This window comes from Mesoplodon bidens (genome assembly GCF_964165515.1).
Source record: "Mesoplodon bidens genome assembly, chromosome: 13".
NCBI classification, from domain to species: domain Eukaryota; kingdom Metazoa; phylum Chordata; class Mammalia; order Artiodactyla; family Ziphiidae; genus Mesoplodon; species Mesoplodon bidens.
Window position 1 is genome coordinate 51,319,631 of NC_138169.1, and position 15,326 is coordinate 51,334,956.

General features: G+C 41.7%; 1 protein-coding gene across 3 annotated transcripts in view; it reads left to right on the top strand.

Annotated features, from left to right (window-relative positions):
- MOCOS (molybdenum cofactor sulfurase) overlaps positions 1-15,326 on the top strand; it is a gene marked incomplete at its 5' end in the record, with an annotated part of 55,062 nt that overhangs the window by 15,237 nt on the left and 24,499 nt on the right. For all 3 annotated transcript variants that reach the window (XM_081252460.1, XM_081252462.1, XM_081252461.1), the window contains 3 exons: positions 3,062-3,178; positions 5,093-5,554; positions 9,771-9,933. In XM_081252460.1, the coding sequence (XP_081108586.1) occupies positions 3,062-3,178; positions 5,093-5,554; positions 9,771-9,933 (742 nt within the window). The remainder of the gene's footprint in view (positions 1-3,061; positions 3,179-5,092; positions 5,555-9,770; positions 9,934-15,326) is intronic.

The window sequence follows — 15,326 nt, forward strand, 5'->3', positions numbered from 1 at the left end:
GAGCTTGGGTGAGTTATTGTAAGCTCCCCAAGTCTCCGTGAAATGGGGGTAACAATCTTCCCTGCTGATAGGTTGTCACGAGGATTAAATGAGTTACAGTACACAGCCCCTTAGCACTGAGCTGGTATGAAGCAAGTGCTCTATTGCACTGTGGTCAGGCCGGTTTCTCACCCTCCCTGGATGCAGCGCTCATCCTGCCCCAGCAGCCAACTCCTTCACCTGGCTGGGCACTGGCCAAGCCTGTATGGGATTCCAAAGGTCTCAGGGTGAGAGAAGATGAAGTTGTGATGAGAAATTAGTATGAAGGGTAAGTGTGTCCAAAACAGCCTCTTCCACCCACATGCTCTTCTAGGTGGGGTCCCTGTCTCTTCCCCTTAGAATCTTGGCAGGTCTATGACTCACTCATAACCAACAGAATGCTACAGAAGGTGACACTGCTTGGCTTTGGAGGCTGGGTCAGAAAAGGCCACGCAGCATCAGCATTGCTCCCTGGGGCATTCACTTTTGGAGCCTCGAGTTACTGTGGTAAGGAGTTTTACGCTGAGCAGCCATGCTGTGAGGAAGCCAAAAGCAGGCATGATGGTGACTGTCTGCTTTGAGCCCTTCTGGCTTGGAGGCCAGACACATACATGAGAAGCTGAATCTCCAGGTGATTCCAACCCCAGACGTCATGTCGCTCCCAGCCTTCTAGTCTTCCTAGCTCAGACAAGCCATCTCCTCTGGGGCCTTTCTGAATTCCTGACCCCCCTGTAGCCATGAGCACAATAAAATGGTTACTGTTTTAGGCTGCCAAATTTGGGTGGCTTCTTTTGTGGCTGTGGTAGCTGGAATAGTGGATACGGGGTGGGTGGGGGAGACTTCTCATTCAGCTTGGCGAGAGTTGGGGTCAGGGAGTGAGGGGCTTTCCTAGGGGCTGCTCCTTGAATGGAGACCACCTGATCCTGGAGGTGGAGTAGGCCAGACCCAGTGGTGCCACCAGGTCTCACCTCAGAGAGCAGGGAACTCCTGGATTTCACCAGCAGAAGTGGCTTCTTTTCACTCTGACCGTCCAGGGGAGACGGCTAAAGGGAAGACACTGTGATCCCCATAAGGGTGTGGGGGAGGTAACGCCGCTGTGCTTGCCTAGCGGGGAGGCCAGGCTGACCACGTGGTGACCTGTGTCTGTGTCCCCCACCTGTACTTCCCAGGGAGAAAAGTTTCAAAGGCTTCTCTGACTGGGCAAGATGTGTTTGTTTCCTTGAATGCATTTAGGGCACTCCCCCAAGTTTAACCTGAGTCACCAGGGCTGAGGACCCACACTGGGCCCCCAGGCCCTTGGGGGAATGGAGCCCTGGACCCACAAACAGAGGAGCTGGGATAAACATCCCTCGTGCCAGCTCACCTTTGAGCCTTGGGACTACGAATCACCTGTCTAGCTTCCATGGGACAGGAAAGAGCCTTGGAACTTCTGGATTGAATAGCAGTTAGTTCTGTGCTTCAACCCAAAGTCTGAGACACTAGGAAAACAAATCGATAACACACAGTGTCAACACAGTAATGTTTGCAGCCTGGGCTGGGAGCTGAGGCAGAGCTGCTCTGACTGGTAGCTCTGCTAAGTCCTGCTCCGGGAATCTACCCGGTAGCAGAGGACGCCAAGGAGCTGCCCCACGTCCCAGCCGCCCTCAGATTTTATTTTTGTGAATCTCCCTTGAAACATGTGGGCTCTTTTTTCAAAGATTAATTTATTAAAAAATTTTTTAAACAATTGAGATATAACTGATGTATACATTGTATTAGTTTTAGGTGTACAGTGCAGTGATTTGATGTATATGTATATTGCAAAATGATTACTACAGGTTTAGTTAACACCCATCACCACACATAGTTACAAATTTTTTTTCTTGTGATGACAACTTTCAGGACTTACTCTCTCAGCAGCTTTTACACGTGCAATACAGTGTTGTTAACTATAGTCACCACGCTGTACATTACATCCCCAGGACTTATTTATCTTATAACTAGAAGTTTGTATCTTTTGACCACCTTCACGACCCCCATCCCTTGCCTCTGGCAGTCACCAATCTGCTCTCAGTATCTATGAATTTTGATTGGATTCCACACGTAGGTGAGATCATACAGTATTTGTCTTTGTCTGACTTATTTCTTAGCAGTTTTCATTATGACTTAGCATATTTCATTATGACTTAGCATAATGCCCTCAAGGTCCATCCATGTAGTCACAGATGGCAGGATTTCCTTTTTTATAGCTGAATAATAATATTTATAAATCACATATTTTTAATCCATTCATCCTTTGATGGATACTTAAGTTGTTTCCATGTCATGGCTAGTGCAAATACTGTAATGAACATGGGGGTGCAGATATCTTTTTAAGACAGTGATTTCATTTCCTTCGGATAAATACCCAGAGGTAGAATTGCTGGATCAAAGTTCCAGCAATTCGTACTATTTAAAATTTTTTAAGGAACTTCCATACTGTTTTCCATAGTTCCTCACCAGTTTACATTCCCACCAGCAGTGCACGAGGGTTCCCTTTTCTCCACATTCTCTCCACCTCCTGTTATTTGTTGTCTTTCTGATAATAGCTGTTCTAACAGGTGTGATATTAGATGCTAGCTATTAGATATTTGAGAGCTGATGTCATTGCAGTTTTGATTTACATTTTCCTAACAATTAGTGATATTGAGTACCTCTTCATGTACCTGTTGGGCATTTGTATGTCTTCTTTGGAAAAATGTCTGCTCATTTAAGAAATCAGATAGTTTGTTTTACATGTGAGCTCTTAACTTGGAGTTTGGTGTGAATTTGATATCTTTCACTTTTCTCAGGCATATGTTTATAACCCAACTGGATAAGATTTAATTATCAGTAACATTTTATAAAATGTGTTTAGTAAACCCACAATAGATCATGGCACTTTAGAGCAAAATTCCAAGCTCATATTTTCATTTTACTGTTAAGAAAGAGAGGTCCAAGTATGGATCTGAAACTCCTTCCCAGGCAATCAGAGTAAAACTGGACACTCCTAACACTGGTTCCGTGTCATATATTAAACCCGCAGGTGGATAAAATGGCCAGTCTTCACAACATTCACATGCGAACCGGCTGCTTCTGTAACACTGGGGCCTGCCAGAGGCACCTGGGGATAAGTGATGAGATGGTCAAGAAGCATCTTCAGGTTGGTACTGGACTGTGTGGTCCAAACGCTGGCCAGCAAACCCCAGTGGTGGTGCCTCTAACTTCATTAGAGGCTGGTCGTGTGTCTGGGGTCGGGGCTGGATCTGCGAGCTCATTTCTCTGAGCCCACCCTGTGAATGTGTAAAGAAAAAGGGGTCAATAAAAATAGAAAACAGTTCAAGATAGTATCTCTCTGGCAGTCATTTTTTAGTTTGAGGGCAAATATTTAGAGGCAGAAGAGGGTTTTTTGTTTTTTGTTTTCCAGAAGAGGGCTTTTAACAGGGGGCAAGCAAATGTGAAAATGTGCTTGTACATGCAGAGGGCCCTTAGCTAGTTCGGTCCTGCCAGAGTGAAATCTCCAAGCAGGAGGTAGCTCATGTCTGGGTTGGGTGGGGAGAGGAACTCTTCTACGGGGCATTCGGCATTTCTTGGGTCCCCTCTCTTCCTGTCTCTCCTCTGGGCTGAGGTTTGTCAGTTCAAGGTACAGCCTGTTTTGAACCATTTCATAAGAATGGTTTGAGTGGCAAAGAGCCCTTATTTATATCAGAATAGTTTCTAACAAGTTTCTTTTGGTTGCCACTAAATATTGAATATATTAAATCCCAACCACCTGTGAACAATGTTTTATTTAAAAAGGAGGGGAGTACTTCCCTGGTGGTCCAGTGATAAAGAATCCACCTTACAATGCAGGGGACGCAGGTTCCTGGTCAGGAAACTAAGATCTCACACGCTGCGGGGCAACTAAGCCCGCACGCCACAACTACTGAGCTCGCGCGCCTCAACTAGAGCCCACGCGCTCTGGAGCCCATGCATAACAACTAGAGAGAGAAAACCCGCATGCCACAACTAGAGAGAAGCCCACGCACCACAATGAAATATCCTGCATGCCTCAATGAAGATCCTGCGTGCCACAACTAAGACCTGATGCAGCCAAAAAAAAAAAAAAAAAAGAGAGAGAGAGAGAAGGGGGAATTCCCTGGCAGTCCAGTGGTTAAGTCTTGGTGCTTCCACTGCATGGGGCGTGGGTTTGATGCCTGGTCGGGGAACTAAGATCCCTCACGCCACATGGTGTGGTTAAAAAATAATAAAATAAAATAAATAGAAAGAGAGAGAAGGAGTCTCAGAACACAAACAAATGCAATTCCAGATGTAATATTGATCCTGTGGAATGCCGTGGCCTCATCTCCTTGGGTGACTGACTTGGGTTCAGCTCTGGGGGAGGTAAGCAGCTGGAGCAGCGACCAACACCAGGCTGCCAGGCTTGGAGAGGCTTGGGGACGTCTTGCCTTTCTTTCACCACCTCCCGACCGGACACTCATGCTGCCTTTGGCTTTCATCCTGGCCCTGGGCCGGTTATTCATAGGGGCAGCACCTCTGTCTTGCCCTCTTGTCAAAGGGCAGCTGTCAGGGATGCAAACCTCCCTTTGGTTCTGAGAGAGACTAAAAGACATGGCCAGCAGGTGTTCCTCTCACTCAAGCCCTAGGTAGACCAAGGAGCTGACCCATCTGTGCTTCTGAAACTTTGGTCTGTCTTTTGATACCTCTGTGGGTGGGCACTGTGTGTGTGTTTCTGGTAAATGCTTTCCATGAATGATTTCTTTTAAACTTAAAAAAAAAATTTATTTATTTTTATTGAAGTATAGTTGATTTACAATGTTGTATCTTTTAGACTTTTCAGTGGCCCCCTGAGATTGGTATAGATCCCAATTCACAGTTGAGCAAAGAGAGACGTCCAGAGAGTGAGTCCCTGTGCTTCTGGAACTATGCCTCAGGCACACGGCTCCTATTAGTGTTGTAGTTCTTTTTTCCTGGGTTAATTTTATCTTATAAAATTAACAAAACTTGTTTTACAAAATGGTTTCCACTTTATCCACGAGGAATGAGTCACTCTGGCTGACTTATTTCTTTATTCTAGGCTGGTCATGTCTGCGGTGACGATGTGGACCTCATAGATGGGCAGCCGACGGGATCTGTGAGGATTTCGTTTGGATACATGTCTACGCTTGAGGATGCCCAGGCCTTTCTCAGGTTCATCATAGCAACCCGACTGCGCCCGTCTCATGGCCAGCCTCTCCCTCTGGCCACGCCTGGGGAGGCTGGAGCCCTGCCAGCAGAGAGCGAGGCTCAGAACGCTGTGCCTGCCACAAGGGCCAGACGTAGTCCTTCACCTCAGGAAGATGCTTCCCCAGACTCCAGGGTTTGGGACAACTCACCCACCACTGTGGATGCTGTGAGTTTGTGCCCACCTCTGCTGGAGACCACCAGAACCCAGCAGACCCCTTCAGAGAAAGCTGCAGGCATCCCGGATGGGGGCCTTGGGTCACACATCATCACCAACCTTTTCCTCTACCCAATCAAATCCTGTGCCGCATTTGAGGTAAGGGTTTTAGTGGCAGCTAAAGAGATTGCTTCTTTTTTGTTTACTTTATGATGTTGTTTGATAAAGCAAAGAAGAAAGTTCAGGAAGTGAAGGAAAACATGCAGAAAATCAAAATCATAGTAGCCACTCTCATTCTGCCTTTCTTGGTTTGGGCTGACTTTTGACCATGGCTCTGCTTATGGGGACCCCTGAGAGGATCCTGTTTCTGGGTGTGACCACCTAGTTACTGTTGATAGTTAAGGATGTCACTTTCACTGAATGTGTGTGTGCTGGCTCCCTGCTGAAGCATCGTACGTGCTTTGTTTCATTTGATCCTCAAAACAATAATATGAGGTGCTGGGTAATATCATCCCCATTTTATAGATATGGAGCCCGGGGGCTATTGAGGTTAAGCACTTTGCCCAGGTCATGACCCCCTAATAAATGATAGAGCAAGGATTTGAATCCAGGTCTGCTGACTCCTTGGGTCCCTGCTCTCATGCATCTGTTCCGCTCAACTCTCCCCGTGGAGGTGAACTACATAATGTCTGTAAACATGCTGGGCTGGTAGTCACTGGAGCTGGGAGCTAGAGACCAAGTCCCAGGGACACACATAGGTCATAGAAAGACAGCCTCATAGAAAGTTCCCAGCCTCCTGAGCCTCTGAGGAGGTCCCAGCCTCCTGAGCCTCTGGGATGACAGGCTCCCTGGCTCCTGGTCGGACATACCATGGTCAAGGCTGTTTGTTGCCTGCATTTCGGGCTGGTCACACAGGAGCCTGTCCTCCAACCTGAGACCATAAATAAGCAAGTTCACCTCCACTCCTGAATGGAGGCAGGTGAGGAGTATCAGGACTCTATTTTCACAGATGAGTCATGTCCCATAGAAGAGCCGCATTGCACAGATAGCGTAGCAGGAATTAGTGTTCCATTTTACAGACAAGGACACTGAAACTCAGTAGGTTTCCTTTTTTGCTAAAGGTCTTCTATCCATCTGCTCTTTCAGAAACTATACACTGAACACCTGCTACCCGCTGGGCCCTGGGCCTGCACTTGCTGTGCAGTGATGAGCAAAATGGAAACGTTTCCTTCTCTCAGGGTGTGCAGTATCTCAGAAGGGAAACAGACACTTTATGACACACACACACATATCTATGTATCTGTGTGTCTATCTATCTATCATCTATCCATCCATCTCCATCATCTATCCATAGGCCATGATTTCGTACTAATGCCTCCAATTCCAATCCAACACCACAAAGTTTATTTAGCCGTCCCCCCTTCTGCACTTGTAAATCCTGTGAGAACCCTAGCTCCCACTGTCCTCAGTGAATACTTATTTGCCCAACTCCTTCCGTAACCCAAAGCCCAGCTGTACCAGCTGAAAGCTCACCCCTCACATGCCAACACAGACACACTGGCTGAAAACTTGGCCCACACAAAGAAGAAGAAGGACGCAGGAAGCCAGTAAATGATAGACATGTTCCAACAGATGGGTGTGAAGAACCGTGAAGGGTCTGAGAAACAGCCCGCCACAGTTTCATGGTTGCTGACAGAAGACATGAGATTCCTGGGTCAGAGACAAAGGACTTACTCACAACCCAGCACGCAGCATGAGCTTCACGGTGTGTTGCTTCTCTTTGTCCCCCAGGTCCCAAGACAGGGTCCAGAGGGGCCCAGGTGGATGCTGTGCTCATGTTCAGGAACCTCTAACTCAGGAAACCTGACTCTTTCATAATAGGATGCCAGCCAACCTGTGTAGTCTTCGATCATGGAGAAGCCATTACCTTTATAATATTGGACTGTGAGCAAACCTGCCCTCTGCTCCAGAGGGTTGTAGAGCTGTTCACTATACAAATATCCTTGAAAAGGTAGTCTGGAACAAAAGGGCAGTTGTTGAAACAGGCATGCAGAAATGAGAAATCCATGGAGAAATGCCTCCCAATAATAGACTGTCTTCTAAAAAGTTATTTGTAATTCAAAACATGTTCTCCTATAGAAATAATGATTCAATGGTGGTTTCTGGGCCTAGCTACCATTATATAGACTATAGTATTGCTGAACTTGAGTGCTGTACTAGCAGAAGCGGCCAGAGTCTGTGGGGAGAGGTCGGACACACAAGACAAGTGAAGGGCAGAGGTAAAGGGATTAACACCTGTGGATCATCTGATCTATTTCAGTTGCTTTACATTTTATATTTTGTTTTAATTTTCACTCAGTCCTATGAGAAATGATAATAACGTCCATTTTACACATGACAAAGCCATGGCTCAGGAAGGTTAGTTGTCCAAAGCTAATAACTAGCTGACGTGAGATTTAAGCCCAGGTTTGTCAGTCCTCAAAGTACTCTCCCCACTCCCACCCCACTGCACCACATTTCTGCGTCTTGGATGCAGGGCTTACCTTGCTTGAGGTTCAGTTTGCCTTGACACTGTTTCTTCTTGAGTTCTGCGCCCTCCCCCTGGGGCCCCCAGCTCCTCTCCTTCACTTTCCCTGATGCCTCAGTCTTCCCTCAGGTCCCTCCCAGCAGGACCCACCCCACAGTGCCCCTAGGTTAAAAATTGCTTTCCTTTCTTCATTACCCCCAACTGAAGTTTTCAGATTCCTTTGAGAAGTTGATTTGAGTGCTCAGAGGAAAATGACGGGATGGAACTGATTCACAATTAGTGTGTGAATGTTGGTCTCTTAATCGTAATACTATTTCAAAGCCATTGCTTGAGCTACACCCTTCTTTAACAGACAGCTGGCTCCAGAAGAGCCCTCACAGATGGAACTACTGCACCTGCCGTGCTGTAAGCAACTTGTGTAACTTGTGGACAAAACTCCTGCAAAGACCTGGTCCCATGTTATTGAAATTTCATTAGTTTTCCCCTGATGTTCTTTTTCTGTTCCAGATCCTATCCAGGACACCATATGACACTTAGTTCTTGTGTCTCCCTAGGCTCCTCTGGGCTGTACCAGTCTCTCAGACTTTCCTTGTTTTTATAACCTTGATACTTTGGGGGGTATCCATCAAGTATTTTTTAGAATATCCATCAGTTTGGGTTTGTCTGATGTCTTTCTGAGGATTAGACTGGGGTTATGGTTTGTTTTGGAAGTAGGACCACAGAAGTAAAGGGCTATTCTCATCGTATCATATTAGGGTACTGTCAGCATGACTTACCATTATTGACGTGAACCTGGAGCACCCGGTATTTGCCAGGTTTCTTCGCTGTAAAATTTCTCCTCCACTCTGTTCCCATGCTGTTCTCTTTGGAAGCAAGTCACTACGTGTAGCCCACACTTAAGGGGTAGGGAGTTATAGGGAGTTATGCTCCACTTTCTTGAGGAGGGAACACCTACATCAATTATTTGGGATTCTTCTGTATGAGGGATTTGACTTTTTCTATTTATTTATTTGGAATCATGGGTATTTATTTTATACTTTGGATTATAATTCAGTACTACATTATTATTATTATTACTATTCAATATTTTCCAGTTTTGGCCATTGGAAATGCTTTCAGTTGACTCCTGCGTCCCTTTGACATACCTCCATCATTTTGTTTTTTGAGCACTTCCTTACTTTTCTAGCACTACAGGGTGCTCCTGGCTCATCTTGTATATATTCTCTGACCCAGCCCTAGAATAAACCATTTCTCCAAGGAGTCCTGGTTCTTTTTATTGGAGAATGGTATTAAATGCAAGATCTGGGCACTGGGCATAATTTGTATTTTAATTTTGTAGAAATATGAAGAATTGAGGAAAACTTACACACTAAAGTGGATCAACTCAGGGACCATTCCAGTGTAGCCACAATTTGTGCAATAAGTCTGTAGTACCAGGATATATGCCTGTTCAGGCATCCACCACTGTGGAAGGACACACAGAAAGCAGGTGCAGTGGAGGCCTGTGGGGAGGGGAGTGGGACACAGACTGGGGCGGAGACTTACTTTTCAAGTACACTCTTATGCTCCCAGAATGTTGTACTGTGCACACGCATTACCTACTTAAAAAGCAGGTTGAAGTGGAGAAGGGTGCAAACTGGATCTGGAGGGTGAATGGAAGGTATCTCAATCCCAAAGTCTCCTTTGCATTGTCTTCTTTGTTTTACTTCCTTCTCTTCATCCCTTTTTTCCTTCAAGAGTCTGTGCTGAGTTTCTGAAGTCCTCTGCTTTTGTACAGCCACTGTGCAATAAATGCGAAGATGAGTTTTGAGGAGCCCTGGCTTAAAATACATTGACCTTTTTGTTTAGGTGACCAAGTGGCCTCTAGGAAATCAAGGGCTGCTGTACGACCGGAGCTGGATGGTTGTGAATCACAATGGTGTTTGCCTGAGTCAGAAGCAGGAACCCCGGCTCTGCCTGATCCAGCCCGTCATTGACCTGCAGCGAAGGATCATGGTCATCAAAGCCCAAGGTCTGGAAACTGGGTTCAGTTTTACAAAGCAGCTGTCAAGAGTAGCTTTTTTTCTCATAGGAAAGTAAAGTCATGGCTTTTCCTTTACCAAATATTAAAATAATCCAAAAGGAAGTGAAATGATGTCTAGAAGAGACAATGGAAAGTTTGTTCCTTTTGTGTTTTTGGGATTTCTTCGGGGGCAGATTTTGGGGAAGAGGTAAAGATCTGATGGTCCAATCAGAAAGTAAAGAGATATAGATATTGAAATTATATGTTGTCCTTTTACTTACATTCCTTTTAATTCCTTCACTCATCATATGTTCTGCAAGCTTTGATTCTTCCTTGTGGATTTTTTTTTTTTTTTTTGGCAGCGCGGCTTGCGGGGTCTTAGTTCCCAGACCAGGATCGAACCTGGGTCCTCAGCAGTGAAAGTGTGGAGTCCTAACCACTGGACTGCCAGGGAATTCCCCCTTGTGGATTTTTATTATGAACTAACACATATAAATTCATAGGCCAGCTCTGTCCAGTGGACCCTTATGTGATGATGGAAATCTTCAACATCTACATTATCCAGTTTGGTAGCCACCAGTCAGATGTGGCTACTGAGTGCATGAAATGTGACTAGCAGGACACTGGAACTATATTTTAATTTTATGTGATTCTAATTAATTTAAATTACCAAATGTGGCTAGTGGCTACAGTGTTGGACAGCACAAGTATAGAGAATACTATAATACGTACTTACAGCATCCAGTTTTAACAAACCTTCACATTTGGCCACATTTGCTTCAATTTCTCCTCCTCCTCTCCCTACTCCTCCCCAGTTCTCTTACCTCCCACTACCCCCCTCCTTTCTCCCTTCTCCGCTACCTCTTCCTCCTCCTCCTTCTTTTAAGACATAAAAACATTACAGATATAGCTGAAATTCCCTATGTACTTCTCCTTGGTCTCATTCCTTCTCCTTCCACACCCCACCTACCATGTATAGAATATTCCAATTTCCCTCCTAACTTATAGCTGTACTTTTGTGATATATCCCATTTCCATATATTCAATGATTATGTTTCTTGGCTGTAGGTGTTCTATTCTGTTCCAGTGGTTTATTTTTTCTTGAACCAATAAGCCAATGTTAATAACTATAGAATGAATTTTGATATCTGGTGGGGCATGTCCTTCTACCTCATGCTTCCAGATTGTCTTGGCTATTCTTGGCCTTTGTTCCCTCTACGAATTTCAACACATGCACAGATTTGTGTAGTCACTCCCATCATCAAGGTACAAAACAGTTCCATCATCCCAGAAAACTCCCTCATGCTATCCCTTTATAGTCTCTCTTCTCCCCACCCTTAACACCTGGCAATCAGAGATCTGTTCTCTATCACTATAGTTTTATTTTTTTGAGAATGTTATATAAATAGAATATACAATATGTGACCTTCTGACATTGGCTTCTTTCACTTGGCATGATGCATTTAAGTCCCATCTAAGTTACTACATGAATCGGTAGTTTATTCTTTTTTTTATTGTTGAGTAGTATTCCATTGCATGGATATACTAGGGTGTGTTCATCCATTCATCTGTTAAAGGACATTAGGATTGTTTCCAGTTTTGAGCAATTATGAATAGAGCTACTCTAAACATTCATGTGCAGGTTTTTGGTTGATCACAAGTTTTCATTTCTCTAGAATAAATACTAGGCATTGATTGCTGAGTCATATGGTAAGGATATGTTTACCTTTAAAAGAAACTGCCAAACCATTTTCTAGAATGACCGTGTCATTTTTCATTCCCACCAGCAATGTATGAGAGTTCCAGTTGTTCCACATTCTGTCAGCTTTTGGTATTGTCAGTATTTTTTGTTTTATTTCTTTTAATAGGTGTGTAATGGCATCTCATCATGATTTTTTTTTTTTTTTTTTTTTTGGCCGTACCATGTGGCTTGCAGGATCTCAGTTCCTTGACCAGGGATTGAACCCAGGCCACAACAGTCAAAGCCTGGAATCCTAACTACTAGGCCACCAGGGAACTCCTATCTCGTCATGATTTTAATTTTCATTCCCCTACTGGCTAATGATGTTAAGCATCTTTTTATGTCCTTACTTGTTCTCTTTATATTCATTTTGACCCATGGATTACAGAAGTGTGTTAATTTCTATATATTTGGAGATGTTTCTGTTTTCATTCTGTTATTGATTCTCAGTTTAATTCCATAAACTCTCCAAAAGAGAGAACGTACTTTATAGATTTTAAATTAAATTTGTTAAGGTTTGGTTTATGACCAAGTATATGATTTATTGCTGTGAGTGTTCCATATACACTTGAAAAGAATGTGTATCCTGTTGTTGGGTGGAGTGTTCTATAGATGTAGGTTCTATACCAGGTATTGCTGTTTTTCTCTATACTTGCTGAATTTTTATGTACTCGCTACCAGTTCTGTTGATTACTGAAAGAAGAGTGTTGAAGTCCCCAACTGTAATTGTGGATTTGTCTATTTTTCCCTTAGTTCTCTTAGTTTTTGCTTCACTTAGTATTATTATGTCTCCTTGGTGAATTGTTCCCTAAGTAATGCTCCTCTTTATACATGGTCATTTTCTTTGTTCCAAAGTGTGAAGTGTGAAATTCTTTGTCTGATATGAATATAGCCATTCAGCTCTCTTTTGGTTAGTGTTTACATGGTGTATCATTTTCCACCTTTATATTTATTTCTTCTAGCTTTATCGATATTTATGTAACATCCCATAAAATGTATTCATTTAAAGTGTACCATTCAATGATATGTTTGGTATATTCACAAAGTTGTACAACCATCACCACAATCAATTTTAGAACATTTTCATCGCCCTCAAAATGAAACCCCATACACATTAGCAGTCACTCCCCATTCCCAACCTTATCCCCGGCTTCTGGCAACCACTAATCTACTATCTGTTTCTATGGAGTTGCCTATTCTGGATGTTTCATATAAATGGAAACAATATATGACTGGCTTCTTTCACTTAGTGTAATGTTTTTAAGGGTCATCCGTATTGTTGAATAATATTCCATTGTATAGATATACCATATTTTTTTTATCCATTCATCAGTTGATGGATATTTGGATTGTTTCCATTTGTGGTTATTATGAATAACGCCGTTGTGAACATTTATGTATAAATTTTTGTGTGGACATATGTTTTCAATTCTGTTGGATATATACCTAGGAGTGCAATTGCTGGGTCATATGATAACTCTGTGTTTAGCATTTCCAAAGTGACTCCATCACCATTTTACATTTCCACCAGCAACATATGAAGCTTCCAATTTCTCCACATCTTCCCCAACACTTGTTATTTTCTGTTGTTGTTTTTTTTAATAGCCATCCTAATGGGTGTGTAGCAGTACCTCACATGGTTTTGACTTGCATTTCCCTAATGACTAATGATACTGACCATCTTTTTATGTGTTTATTGTCCATGTGTATATCTTCTTCAGAAAAATATCTATTTAAATTCTTTGCTTACTTATTTTTAAATTATTGAGTTGTAAGAATTCTTTATATATTTGAATATAAGTCACTCTTTAGATCATATTTGCAAATATTTTCTCCCATTGTGTAGACTTCCTTTTCATTTTCTTTATGGCTCCATTTTACATTTAATCTGCCTATATCATATTTGAAGTGAGTTTCTTGTATCCAGCATACAGTTGGCTCATGCTTTTTATCCATTCTGACATTCTCTATTATTTCCATTGGGATTTTGATTGCAAAATTACATATTTTGTAATCATATTTTGATTGTAATATCATAAATTAATTTCAGAATTTATATCATATAATATTGAGTTCTCTATATATAAATAGTATCTCTCTCCATGAAGATTTCTTTACTCCAAAATTTTAATAATAATTTATTAAAATAATTTAAATAATATTTTCCAGAAAAATTTTGCACATTTTTGTTATATAATTGTTTATTTGAGTATTTTGAGCACTATCTTCTTTTTCTATTAAATGTTTTAATTGGTTATTTTTGTAGTATAGAAACACTGTTGTAGTATAGAAACACTGTTGACTTTCGTATATCAGTGTGTTACCCAGTACTTTTTCTGAATTCCTGTTAGTTTTATTAGTTGGTCTGAAGATTTTCTCGCATGTTCTATATAAATAAGCATATCATCTTCTAATAATGACAGTTTCATATCTTCCTTTTCAATTTTTATTCACTCCCTCTTTTTTCTTCTTTTCTTACTGCATGGAGCAGTGATGGAAAATATCCTTTTTTATTACTGACTTGAATAAAATGCTTCTAAAATTTCAAAGATAAGAGTTGTATTTATTGTACATTTTTAATAGATTAGTTTTACCAGGCTAAAGTAGTTTTTTTTAATTTAGTCAAAAGTTTTATCATGACTAATAGTTCTTACTAAATGCTCTTTCTGCATCTGTTGGTTATATTTTTTCCCTATAGTCTATTAGTGTGATGTCTTAACATTAGTAGATTGTCTAGTACTGAACTATCCTTGCATTCTTGGAGAAAAGAAAAACACTATTTGGCAATGATTTTTTGATACACTGATGGATTTAGTTTGCTAATATTTTATTGGGATTTTTGTACCTATTCTTATTAGTAAGATTGAGAAGTTATCTTCTTAAAAAAATTTTTTTTTTATTGAAGTATAGTTGATTTACAATGTTGTTAGTTTCTGGTATAAGCAAAATGATTCAGTTATAAATATATGTATATATATATAGTATATATATATATATATATATATATATATGTATATATATATATATACTTTGCAGATTCTTTTCCATTATAGTTTATTACAAGATACTGAATATAGTTCCCTATGCTATGCAGTAGGACCTTGTTGTTTATGTATTTCATATATAATTTTTGTATCTGCTAATCTCAAACTCCTAATTTATCCCCCCCTTTAACCATAAGTTTGTTTTCTATGTCTGTGAGTCTGTTTCTGTTTTGTAAATAAGTACATTTGTATCATTATTTAGATTCCACACATAAGTGATATTGTATGATATTTGTCTTTCTCTGTCTGACTTACTTCACTTAGTATGATAATCTCTAAGTCCATCCATGTTGCTGCAAATAGCATTATATCATTATTTTTTATGGTTGAGTAATATTCCATTGCATATATATATACCACATCTTCTTTATCCACTCATCTGTTGATGAACATTTGGGTTGCTTCCATGTCTTGGCTATTGTAAATAGTGCTGCAGTGAACGTTGGGGTGCATGTATCTTTGTTTGTTTGTTTGTTTGTTTGTTTTTTACGGTACATGGACCTCTCACTGTTGTGGCCTCTCCCATTGCGGAGCACAGGCTCCGTACGTGCAGGCTCAGCAGCCATGGCTCATGGGCCCAGCCGCTCCACGGCATGTGGGATCTTCCCAGACCGGGG